This window comes from Monodelphis domestica, chromosome 2 (genome assembly GCF_027887165.1).
Source record: "Monodelphis domestica isolate mMonDom1 chromosome 2, mMonDom1.pri, whole genome shotgun sequence".
Lineage (NCBI taxonomy): Eukaryota > Metazoa > Chordata > Mammalia > Didelphimorphia > Didelphidae > Monodelphis > Monodelphis domestica.
The window spans coordinates 370,358,104-370,371,757 of NC_077228.1; the positions used below are offsets into that span (position 1 = coordinate 370,358,104).

A 13,654-nucleotide genomic window follows, 5' to 3' on the forward strand; every position below is an offset into this window, starting at 1 on the left:
GTGGGCCATATCTTTAATTCAATCGTTAAACATGTCTGTGGACTTACTTTTAGAAATTACTACCTAGGAGATGAATAGGTAGAAGACACCAAACCCCTAAAACAAAGAAGCTAATTGGACTGAAAAAGAGCAACTTTTGCTTTTTAAGCATATCAATATTTACTGTGGGTATGGGAAAAAAACTCAACGAGATTAGTTGGTCATTATAACCTATACTCAAACAAGAATCTCTTCTCCAAAAAGAATCTGGATTTTGCTGGAAACCTCTCAGTTATGGTGCACTCACCCCACCCCTCCACCCCCAACTCTCCATTTCAGTTTTGAATAAAAATCATTCAGATAAGCTACCTCACATGGAGCCCTGAATCTGCCTCTTTGCAATTTCTAACCACTGATCCTCTATTCTGTCCTCGGGGGCCACATGTATAAAGTCTCTTTCATAGAAAAGCCCGTCAAATATTTGAATATAGCCCTCGTAATTTTTCTGTCTGATGTAACCCACGTCTTTTTTTTTAAAGTTAAACATCCAGAGCTCTGGTTCATTCATCTCTGAGCATGTTATTACTTTTTGGCAAAACCATAAGAAATGACCAACAATTCAGTACAGTTGGTTGATTCTGCCTTTTCCTATTCAACTGAGTCAACCTTCTAGAAATGCAACATTTTCTTTTGTACAGTGAGTACATAGTTTAATAAAGATAATCTAGAGAAAAACAGTGCAAAGTATTTGATTGATGCTTCTCTAGGTTTTGGGGCCAAGAGAGGGGGGAAAATCTATTAAAAAATAAGCATGTTAAGATTTGTAGCCTTTCACAATTCTTTTATATAATTGGTTTCATGATTTTCTCTCATGTCTTTTTCTTATTTTTCTGTGAATATTTTATTTTATGGGAGGCAGCCTGTAAAAATGAGATGGTTCCCTTTCTCCCTCCCCCAATAGTTGATGTGCTTTAGGCAATATTCAGCTTAACTTCTAGACAATAAAGACAGATTCCAGCTTTATTTGATTTTTTAATAAACCATAAAATTTAAATAGTCAAATAAAAAGAAACAAAAATAGATATTTAAGTCAAGCACTAATTTCTGTCTTTGTTCCATTACTGGACCACAGAGACTTGGCTTTCAAAGGATTATGGGACTAGAGAAGAGAACAACACATTGAGATTGCTGGTATAATAAACCAAATATGATTTAAAAAAATAAAAGGGAAAAGGATTGGCAAAAATAAACTTTCAATTCCTAAGTAAGACTTTTGTTTTAAACTCATAAGCCATTTTCTAAAGTCATAAATTGGTCTCATGAGTGGAGAATACTACCACTTTCTGCAAATTATTTTCTCTCCTCACTATGGCTTAAAAATAGTCTAAGCATTTTGACCCTCTTGCTCATAAAGTTTAGTGCAGTCTATCAAAACATTATGGGGAAAACCCTCAAACTGAGAAGAAACGTCTAATGTGAGTGATCCTCTTTGGACTAACATCTTTGTGTGTGTGTGATAAAGACAAATCAATGGTGTTTTTATGGCCTTTCATCCTTAAGTAATTTGGGCAATCTCATTCTTCTCTACCTTTAATTCTGATACCAGACCCTCCTTAATTTACATTAGCTAATTATTATCTATTTGCTGTTTTGCTCTGGACATTATGGCACCATTATTTCTGCTTTGGATTGTGCTCTATGTGGTTCAACAGAGTATAATTTTTCCCCCTTTCTTCAACCAATTCTGCTCTTGAGTAGACAAATGCTACTGTCTACAGGAAAAAGGAGCAAAGACCTAGTGGAGTTTCTGATCAATATTCAAATATATTTTTAAAAATGGGACCTGTTTCCACTTTGTTATGGAATTTAATACCATTCCTGTAGCAATGCTAAAGTTCTAGCAAACTCAGATGGGTTGTCATAGTGAACACAGCAAGAAAGTCTACAAGAAACCATCTGTAGTGTATGAAAATGTTGAAAGCGAGTTCCAGTAACCTTTGAATATATTTGGTAGAGTAAAGGGAAAGCTATTGCAAGGAAGGATATGTCATGTTTAAACTTTACAGGCTGACTGCCAGGGGACCAGTCAGAGATAATGTAAATGCTACTTGGAAAAGAAAGGGCTTTCCAGGAGTCAAAAAGTATCCATTGCATCTGTTTATCATACTAAATCATGACTGACAGTCTAAGGGGATAAATAAAATAGTAATGATAAACTTTAACATCGTTATATGGTGTTATCAAGTAAAGAAAATATTTTCACATAAAGATTTAAAAATTGGCAGCAAAAAATTCTATAACAGACAAGTTGTCCCAGCCCATCACCATGCCACTGAAGACCAGTCTGAATGGTAACACATACAATATAAACAGTGATCTGCTATATACAAGTCAGAAAATATTTGAAAGCGACAAAGTCGTACATGTTATTAAATGACAAAACATGTTTAGGTTTTATTTAAAAATCTCACTGCTCATTATCAAAGTTAAAAGATTGCATACCAATAGACATACTGTAAACATAGGAAATTCTTATTAAGGAAAGATGGGTTTACTGTAATCTGATCTTTTATAAAAAATTGCTGCAAGTTATTGATAACAGAATTTCTTTTTTACTTTCTTAAGTCTAAATCTCTCAAAAATTAAACCATTGTTTCCACTCCCCTCTATCTAAAGTTCAACCATGGTCACATTAGGAAATACCTCTGTTTATTTGTTAATCGGAAATACAATTTGAGTGGCATATATTTCCATCTGCTTCTTAGGCCGAGTTTCAGCTTCATTATATTTTACAAGAAAACAGAAGACTTGCAGTGGTCCTGTAAAGTCTTTCATGTTGCAACTGAGGTTTAATGACGGCAGTGGAGGAAAGCAGTGGTGATGCAGAGTAAGGCCAGCTCAACTGCCCTTATCTGGCCATGGAATCTTTTTTTCCTGTCTGGCTTGCACTGCAGCAAGGAGGTTTTTCTGGTCAGGTTGCCTCCACCAAACCTGACTGAAGGAAAAGGTTGACATGCTCTGGTTGATCCAGTTTAAGGGTGATGCTCACTCTTTTTTAGGTGAATAGAGTCTCTCCTTCAATCTGTTGGTTGGGGTATGATACTAATATGAAGAAAATTATCAGGGTAGCTCAGATGTTCACTTAGCCACTGCAAAGGTGTCTCCAACATAGGCTCAATTCCATGAATCATAATTTGATTCTTCTTTACCCCATCTAATTCCGAGAAAGAAATCCAACAATAATAAAAAAATTAAGAGAGTCAAAATATTATAAAACAATCGAATGCTTTCTGAAAACAGTGAATCAAGTGGAGAAAGTTGAAATGGTGTAGTGCTTATACAATTTAAAACAGAAACTTGAGGGTTAAAATGAATCCTGATAAAAATTCTGTTATTGTATGTGAAAGTATTAGTTCTTTCTTAATTACTAGGCTAACCTAAGACTGACGTTAATGAAACTCTAGAGAAGAAAACAGACCATTGTATTCATCGACTTAATTTGTGTCAGTTACACCTAAAAACACCTGCTACTATAAATATTAAAATAAGAGATACCTAGAACTAAGCATCTGAGTCAGGGATTTCTAGCTGTTTGAGAGTCCTGACACAGGATAGTTTTATGTTTTTGACACCCACTTGTAGCTCTCCCCTGTGTATTCTGCTCATTCTACCACTTGGACATGGAGAAAGTTGAAATGCAGCAGTACTTATTACCTAGAACAGAAACTTGAGGGTTAAAATGAATTCTGATTATTAATGGGAAATATATCTCTGTGTATGTGTAGTTTGTTTTTTAAAAGAAAGTTTCATTGAAGCCTTTTTAAAAATGCTAGTGTTTTCTGCTATATGTTTATCTGTTACATATCAACATTCCTTTGAAACTTTTAACTACTGGTGGATTTCCTATTCATTTAGCAGTGTTTAGTCCATAAAAGGCACTCAATGAATAAACAATTATAATTTATTCACTGAAGTTAAGGATCATAATAAATAGGTATGGATAAAAATAAAGGCAAAGATTACAGATACATATGAACATAGTATCATAGTAATATATTTTGCTTAATAATTTTTAAAATTCAGTGACTTAAGAAAAATAAAAGTCACTCATATTTATATTATACTTGACAGTTTAAAAAATGTTTTCTCACAACAACTCTGTCAGGGGGTAGGTGAGATATCTGTTATCTCTATTTATAGACCAGGTAATTGTGGCTTTAAGTGATCTGTCCATGTTAACATGATTAGTAAGTGGTAGATCTAGGTCATGAACTCAGGTCTCTTGCCTTCAAATTCAATGTGCTTCCACTACACTACATGAACTCTTGTTTAGAGTTATTGTTCTTTATGCTTTGATGTTGACCACAAAGATGGAACAGAACTTGAGAGCTCAACCCCTTAATTGGCCACCTTGATTCTATTCCTGAATTATCTTTCCTCTTTGGATCAAAAAGGCCCAGGCCCTAGATCGCTGGAAAGAGGATGTGATTGAGGGAATTCATCAAACTTTAAGGAGAATGGATGATACAAATTTTTGCTTATCCTGAAATGGTAATAAAATCTCATAAAAAGGTCAAATGAGCTGGTGGACATGAGAAGACAACGGCCTTGGATTCTAAAAATTTAGAGCATGGGATCCCAGTTTGAAAGGGAACCATTAAAGCATATATGTTCGAAGACTTCTCCAAAGCTCTTTCCAACTTATTATATAATAAACCCAGAGGAATTTGTGGGGGGTGGGTGGGAGAAGGAAATCAAATAAGACATCTTTATATTTTCCCACTGTACTAAAACTTGGATGATAATGTCAATTCATAAAATGACATCAACATAAACTATTTGAAACTTACATGAGATGGATGTTATTAGGGGGCAAACTGAGGTGAAATGATTTCCCATGTTGAAAGGTCATGTATAGAAATAAGAAGTTTCTCTAGAATGTCTAAATCTCATCAACAATGTGACTGGGTAAAGAACAATATAATGAAAAGAGCACTGGAAGAACACAATAAAATGGAAAGAAGACCTGGATTTGAATCTTAGCTCTTCTATTTATTATCTCTGTGATACCGGACACAAATCACTTCCTTCCTTAAGGCTTCCTTTTTTTTCTCTGATAACATAAGAAAGTTGGATAAGATGATCTCTAAGGTTCCTTCTAGCTCTGACATTATTTATAAGAGGAAATCCTAAAGGATGCCTATATCATTACAAAAATAATGGCCCAATATAAAAACAAACAACAATAGAAAACAGCAGAGAACCAGGAAGCAAATTTTAAAAGCATCTGTTCATCTAAAGTAGTTGTTAGAAAGTCCATGGAAGGGGCACTGGGCTGGGTTCAAAATTGGCCTCACAGCTGTGTGACCTTGGGCAAATCTCTTAATCCCAATTGCCTAGCCCTTGCCACTCTTCTGTCTTAGAACTGATATTAAGACAGAAGGTAAGGGTTTAAAAAAAAAATTAATGGAGAAAGAGAGCAAGTAGGGAAATATCTCAAAAAGACATTTACATAATCTTTCTCGTACCCTTCTTTAATGTTATATATGGAACTCATTTGAGCCTCAGAATCACTGTGAAGGTCTACAGAAATCATTATCTCTATTTTACATCTGGGGAAACCAAGGTTTAAAGAAGCTAAAGAACATGCCCATATTTACAGGCAGTGTCAGATGCAAGATTCCAACCCAGTTCTTCCTGATTTCAGGTACTTCAATTTAACTACTCTTCTATACTGCCTTTAGTTAAAGGTGAGCATCCTTAGATCTTCACTTACAGTTAATAAATATCTTATAACATCTATTATGCGAGTATAAAAAATATATCCATATAACACCTACATATTATATATATTATAAATACATACAATTCTGCCAAATTTCATTATCCAGTTTTTAAGTCCATAAGTAAATTAGGGATGGGAAGAGTAATTGTGGCAAGTAAACACTATTAGAAGAACAGAAGTCATAACTGCTGGCAACCTGATGGCAAGTTGAAGAAAAAACAAAAAAGAGAAAGAATCCAAAAAAAGTACAACAGTATGTAGTGATTTATTTTATATAGAAAGAAACTCTTAATATTATGATTGGAACACTGTCTACATTAAATCACAGTACAATAAATTATATTCATAATGAAAATCAACAGTCATCAAGAAAGCATAAAATTGTATTTGGTAAAATCTTTAACAAGGAAGTGAAGCATTAACACATTTTAAGATCACAGGATCAGATCTAGAAGTAGAAATAGCTCTGGAGACCAAATTTCAAATGTCCTCATTAAAAAAAAAAATTTTTTTTTTAATACAGAGGAATAAAATTAAGCCTAGGGAGATCAAATAATTTGTGTGAGACCACAGAGATGGTAAAGGAAAGGTTTCCATCCAAATTCTTCAAAATAAAAAGTCCTTTTAATGTTTAAACCAGCAAATCCTTCATTATCCAAATGTCTAAGGCGGCAACATGGTATGGTATAATAAACAGGGAGTGAGCCTGTGCATCCCAGATTTAAGGAGTCTAACTTCATTACTTAGTATGTGGGATAACGTGGGATAAGTTGTTCAAACTCCATGAGCTTTAAGTTCTTTTTTGCAAAATAATGTCAGTAGTGTCTACTAGGGTGAAAGAGAAGGGGTGAAGGAGGAGTAAAGGAAGTCAGAAAAGATGTTTGAAGCCACTTTCAGCTTTGACCTCCAATTTTGTGACTAATTCCAAGAGAATTCAAGATTGCTATGGTTTTACTTTAGTGAGTCTTTCTTACACTGCTTTAAACCATTTCCACCTCAGTTCTGCTCTGTTTTAAACAACTACTATATTAAATTTCTTAGAAATGTTTAATATTCTCAGAATCACTCCTCCTATTAATAAATAACTCAGTCAAAAGGGAAGTAATAGTGGTCTAAAAGCTCCTTATCTATAAGATTTTTCTTCAAGTTCAAGTCACCCTTGGATACTGCTCATCTGATACACAGGGTAGAGAGTATAATCTAAAACCTAAGTAGTCAATACTTTTTGGTTAGTATCCTTTAGAAAAGGAAGTAGAATATTGGTTATCATACAATCCACTCATACTCTGAAAGATAAACTATCACCACTCTGATGGATTATATTCATCTAGGACAGATGGCTCTCATGAGCTGAATTTTCAGAGGAAGTTAAAAGTTCATCATCAGATTCAGAGTAGTATAAATGGAATGGACTGGGCAGGAAAAATTATGTTAAGGTTAGAATGAGAAATGAAGTAAATTTTATGGAGGCCAATTAATACTAGCTCCCTAGTTTAGTGACTAAAGCCAATCTTCCACAAAATGCCAGAAAGAAATGAATAATCTAAATTACTGAATTTATATACTCAGAAAGAAGTGCTTTGCAAGAGATATTTCTCACACTATGAAATGAATCTCAGATCCCTGGTAATTACTAGCTTATATTCTGTAGCTAATTATTTAAAAATCTTTATTTTGGAGAATATTAGTGAGGAAGAGTGCTAGCTTGTGATATCCAATTTCTGGGTTGTGATAGAATTGGATTATATAAAGAAAAAACTGCTAAGATGAATATCCAGTTAGACACAAGATATTCCCCAGAGGGTTTCTAAACTTAGTGAATATTTTGGTGATAAAATTCAAAGGGAAAGTGGGAGGAATTAAGCATGTCATAAGACAAGATGAAAAGTATATAAGCTATAATTTTTAAAAATCATAATACCATAAACCCTAACAATACATTGCCAGGTCAACTTTGGAATAGTAATACTAGTTAGAGATTGGAAAACATTTAGTATTTTTTAAACTGATTTTTTAAAAGAAACATTAGGAAATATAAAACTAAACTGGATGTTTGTTTCTGTTTCAAAGTGAAAATCACGAATTTACTACTTGGGGATGAGAAAAATGTCAGTATAAAACAAATGACTCAGGAGAAAAAACTACTCCATATCTCACCCACTCAGTTTACTTTTATTTTGAAAGATAATTTAATGTTTAAGTAGACCAATGCTTGAGACAGTAATTTAGTGAATAAGCCTGATGAGTTTCAGCCCACTGTTCTTCATTTCAGTAAAAACTTGAAACTGCTACTACCCTAATATACCTCATAACACCAAGTACAGTCATTCATAAATACTTTAGCTTTTTAAATAATAAAAGGAAAATAAAGGCCAGAGACATTTTATATTCATTAAAGTATCAAAGAAACTGCATTTGTCAATATTTAGGCAGCAAATCATGTGAAAAAATTTGCTAAAAAAAGAGAAAAGAAGAATTTATGCATTATATTTTGTTTTTTCAAATGGTAAAATGAACAGCAATACATTTTAGGGTTTTCCCCCATTCCCAATTATTCTAAGTTAAAATGATGGAAAGTAAACTGAAATTACACATGAAGTTTACATATAATACATAATATAATCTGAATAGTTGCTATGATAGACAAGTTTTTGGCTTGGACTCATGATTTATCATCACTGCTCATATCTCCATTAAAATAAAATGATAGAGTTAAAACTCTGGGCACATGATATTCCAAGGAGCATCTTTGATTAAAAAAATTTTAATAAACTTTAGTTTATATTATTAGAGTAGGAAGATATTTTATATGTAAAATAATTTACTCTTATTGAATAAAGTAATATAAATAATGTATTACACTAAGCAAAAGCAACTTCTAGTGTGTGAAATTATACAAAAAGAAGAAAAATGGAACTTACAGGATTATTAGTAGAAGCTATTATAAGACAGAGCAGCTAGGTGGCCCAGTGGATAAAGAACAAGACCTAGAGATGGGAGGTCCTGGATTAAATTTGGCCTCGGTCACTTGCTAGCTGTGTGATCCTGGATAAATCACTTAAACCTAACTGTCTAGTCCTTACTACTCTTCTGCCTTGGAATCAATACCAAAACAACATTTTAGTTATTAATTCCAAGATGAAAAATAATGGTTTTTTTTTTAAAAGATAGTACAAGATAGTGGAAAAAAACACTGAACTGAGAATAAAAAAATAGATTCTAGTCCTGTTATTGCCATTCAATAGCTGTGTGTCATAAGGGAAGTCAATTTCCCTGAGACTTAGCTTCCTCATTTGTAAAACTAGAGAGCTGAACTTCATGACTTCTGAAGTTCCTTTAACTTGATCTTATGCTTGAACAGAAATTAGCTTCATTTCAGGTTAATTTCCTAACTAAAATGGATGAATGAGAAGATAATTAGTGATATGATTTTATAAGAAAACACTACATACTCAGCTACTTTACATAAACACAAACAAATTCAGAGCCAGAACTATACAAAGCAGAATATTTTGGCTCAAATGTATCTCAAACTATGCATTCTATTATCTAGAATGTATGTAAATCAAGTGCAAAGAACTATGAAGCTTGGGTCTCCTATTTATATGTGCACTGAATGACTACAGAAATAAGGCATGATATTTTTGCTAAGAGCATCATTGGAACCATACAATGGTAGGAAAAATGCTTTTGCTACTCTTGAATTATAATAAAAATCTCATGATATTGTTTAAGTAGTGTGTTCAGAAAATCACAATTAGGATACTAACCTTCCAATGTTCTTAAACAATTTTTTTTGAGGGAGAGGGAGAGGGAGGAGATTGGGGGGGGGAAGAGAAAATTTTTATATGATAAATGTGCATTTCAGGAATTTTTACTTTTGAGGGTACAAACTATTTTATTCCCCCTTTGCCATGAACTACATTTTTAGCCACTATATTTTTCACGAAAACTTTGTTTTCAACAAGAAATACTGCCCAAATGATTGTGAGATGGATATCTGGGGTTTCAGGTGGAAGCTTACATTAACCTCCTTCACTATTAAGAAGTGAAAGTAGAAAAAAATACGCTGATCTCAGATTGTTTATTTTAAAGGGGAAAAAAACTAACTGGTATAATTTAAAGGAAAAATTCAGATTTTTTGATCATGAAATCAGGAGTACAACTGAAGTAAAATTTTAAAATCTAAACTTATGACTATAGAAGAAAAGAAATCTGAAACATGAAATGGTTACAACCTGTATGTTTCCCTTAGCATCTCTGAGTTTTTATGCTGGTCCCATAACAAGGAGCTCTGGAATTTGTCATTTGGGGATGTTCAATACATTTATAAAACATCATTTCACATTCTAGAACAAATGCTTAAATTGATAGACAAAACAATAAATGCAGGAGAATTATTTGATTAACTTAAGTCTGGACAGTTTATTTCAGGATCTGACAAATTCTTTAACCTTGACTGTATATTTGTCAGTTAAATTCTGACTAATTGAATCCATCAATGTAAAAACCCACAGGCTGAAGTCTATGGTGTGTGCATACATCACACGGAAGGGTTTTTGCATCGGCCACGGTGGGTAATAGTCAGTGAGGTCAGGTCAAGGGGGGTTAAACCAAGTCAGGATATAGCCAAAGGAATACATCAAACACTGATTTTAAAAGGGCAATTAATCTTAGACAGAAATGCTTCCTGGGGAATGAATGAGATCTCAATCTTAAGAGCACGCTACATGATGTAGCAGTAAAAATGTACATATACAAGCGTACAGAGCTTTCATCCTGTGATCACAAACAGAAGGAGAGTGCTGTTTATCAGAGAAATATAAACCCATTCTAAAATACTTACATTAACTTCTTCCGGATTTATATTCACTAAATGGTATACTTTTTAATGAACACATAGCATTATAGATAACAAACTATTGCTATCACTTTCCATGTATGGACTGTGTCCTTACAGATTTTTCTCCATTACACTCATTATTTTTCTAAAGGTCTACTGCTAACAACTTCAACAGGATTAAAAAAAATCATCTATAAACCCATTTGTTTTCAGGATGAATATACCAAGTAAAAAAAATTTATATTCAATACTGTATAGATCTTTAAAAGAGAAATATATTAAGTTCAGAAACTTTATACTATAATGTAGTTTTAAAAAACATGATTAAAAGCCTTCTGATAATTAAATTGCAAAATGTGGTAAGTTAACCTGTTTTTGTCTTAATACTTGAAGAAATTTCTTAAAAGATATTAAGAAGGAAAATTTAGAGAAAGCAAAATGCAGTAAAACCTCAAAACTTCTGGCTCCTTGATAATATAAACCAGTTAAATAAAATTTAAAAACTGAGTTATGAAATATTTTGCAAGAAAATTTAAGTATATGTATAAATATAACTGAACAGCTCAGCTTCAGTTTCTTCATTTGGAAAACAAGAGCACTATACTGATTATATGACCATTAAGGTCCCTCTCAGTTCTAAATCTATGATCCTACATGAAAAATATGTGTTCTAAAAAATGATAATTCCTTTCATCATCACATTTATATTATTAATGTGTGTAACAAATGGTTTCTTAATAGAATAGAGTAAAAACCTTAATGTGAATCTGATTTTAAATATTATGAATTATCCATTAATAAGGCTTTACTATATACCCAAGGTTAAAGATTATTGTTTTCTGATATCATAAGTAAATTGTTAGTTGTGCAAAGAGCTTCTCACTTCCAGAAAAGACAAGATTGAAAGTCAGTTACCTGTTACAGGTATTCTGTAACCCTTCCAATAATCTAGCTATCTTTATCAATACAGAACAACCAAAGAAATCATTTTATCATTCCTTTAGATAAATATCTGGATGAAAAACATCATGGAAATCTATGCTATGATTACTTAGTTTAGGGGAAGGAAAAGAAATGGAGATTAAAAAAAAACCCAAGGTGTGAGGCAGACTTATAAGTTTTTATTTTCACAAATCTGTTCTAATACAAAACAAGATACCAAATTTGCAAGAGGAAAAATGACTAATTTTATATAGTCTTGAACCAAGTTGGCATGATAGATTAAGTTCAAACTTGACTATTCAAATAATTCTGAGATAATAATATTAATAAATTATAAAATGCTGTAAGGACTGCAAAGTACTTAAACATCTGTTTTGATTTTCACAACAATCCTGGGAGGTAGATGCTATTATTATTTCCATTTTACAAATGAGGAAACCTGAGGCTAAACAATTTCTTCAGTCACACAGCTAAGGGTCTAAAGCTAGATTTGAATTTAGGTCTTCCTGTCTCCTGGTCCAGGGATCTGTTACTGATACCTAGCTGCCTATATTTCCTCTTTTTCTTCTTTTCATGTACTAAGTATTAAAAATATTTTTTGTTATATTTTAAAGGTATAGTTTAACAATTTAATGGAAAAAATTACATCATATTGAGAATAGTTTAGCTCATAAATGATAAAATATAGGGCCAGCAAGTGGGCAGCCAGTGGGCCAGGGAATATTGAATTCTTCTAGAGGTTCTAGATCCCAGTGGTGAGGATAGTCTTAGCTAGATTCATAATTACCAAAACTATACTTCTTTGTAACATCCTTAGTACACAGAAAGTATAACCTCTGGCTGAATAAAGCACAGGAATATTACAAACATTGTATTAGCACTACTGCACTATTGATTCCTGTGTGGAGTGTTATAGTGATGATTATATGAGATTGCTACTGGATCCAAGTCTACCTCACAAGACATTAAGTAGGTTTCCAATCTTTCTTCAATTCTCTACAACAACTTGTGATTTACCAATCTGTTAAACCTGTATTAAAGCAGGGTGGAATCTGCTTTGTATGTATAATATGAAATTTTTTTATATTTATGATGTAACCAAAGATACCAGCAATTTGTTGTTCTATTTAATTAATTCTTCTCTTAAGAAATTTACATTCTAACAGGGAAGAAAGTACACATATAAATATATATATGGAATAATTCTAAAGGAAATAAATACAAGTTAGTTAGGGAAGGGACACACTAGCAATTGGGAGGTAAGCAGTATGAGGAAAAACTTCATGAAGAAGATGGTATTTAGGATTCTATGAGACAGAGCTAAGAAAAGAGTACATTTCAGGCATGGGGCACAGCCCATACAAGGGCACAGTGATGAGAGATGGTATGCTGGGTGTGAGGGACAGAGAAAAGGCCAGTTTGGTCAGATCATAAAGAACAGGGAGGAAATGTAAGATGAGGCAGGAAAGACAAGTTGAAGCTATGTTGTGAAGGACTTCAAAGACAAAGGAAGTTTTCTTTTTGTTCCAGAGGTAACTGGGAACCACTGAAATTTACAAAATATGGTAGTGCATGGTCTAATTTATGTTTAAAAAGAATAATTTTGGCAGTGGTATGCGTAGTGGATGGACTGGAGTGTTAAGAGATTAAAGATGAGATACCCATCTAGGCAAGAGGTGAGGATGGTCTGAATGAAGGCAGTGTAAAAGAAGAGGCAAGATGTGAGATATGGGAAGAGAAAATGAAAGATCTGGCATCTAAATGGATATATGGAGTGAGGGGCAGTGAAGAGTAGGGAGATATTATTATGGTTATGAACCTCAGAGATTAAAGGATAGTGCTATCTTCAAAAGAAACAGAGAATCAGATGGTGTGGGAGGAAAGATAGTGAGTTCTCTCTTGGACATAAAAAGACAATTTACATCAATGACAGAATGATACTATTATTAATGAGAGGTAGTATAGCATTGTGTAAATAACCCAACCTTGGAGTCAGAAAAACCTGGGTTCAAATCTTGCCACTGGCACATATTGGCAGCAATTAAGGAGTAGATCACTTATTCATTTAGTGTGCCCAAGGCAATTCCTTAAGTAAAGGAGGTAAA

At 33.1% G+C, this 13,654-nt stretch overlaps 1 protein-coding gene across 3 annotated transcripts in view; it reads right to left on the reverse strand.

Annotated features, from left to right (window-relative positions):
- ATG5 (autophagy related 5) overlaps positions 1–13,654 on the reverse strand; it is a 195,572-nt gene that overhangs the window by 24,481 nt on the left and 157,437 nt on the right. For 2 of the 3 annotated variants that reach the window (XM_001368079.5, XM_056818631.1), the window contains one exon: positions 999–3,193. The exons of the other annotated variant lie outside the window; for it this stretch is intronic. In XM_001368079.5, coding sequence (XP_001368116.1) covers positions 3,057–3,193 — 137 coding nt within the window. In that variant the 3' untranslated portion in view covers positions 999–3,056. Of the gene's footprint in view, positions 1–998; positions 3,194–13,654 lie in introns of those variants that run through there. 3 annotated transcript variants of the gene reach the window in all.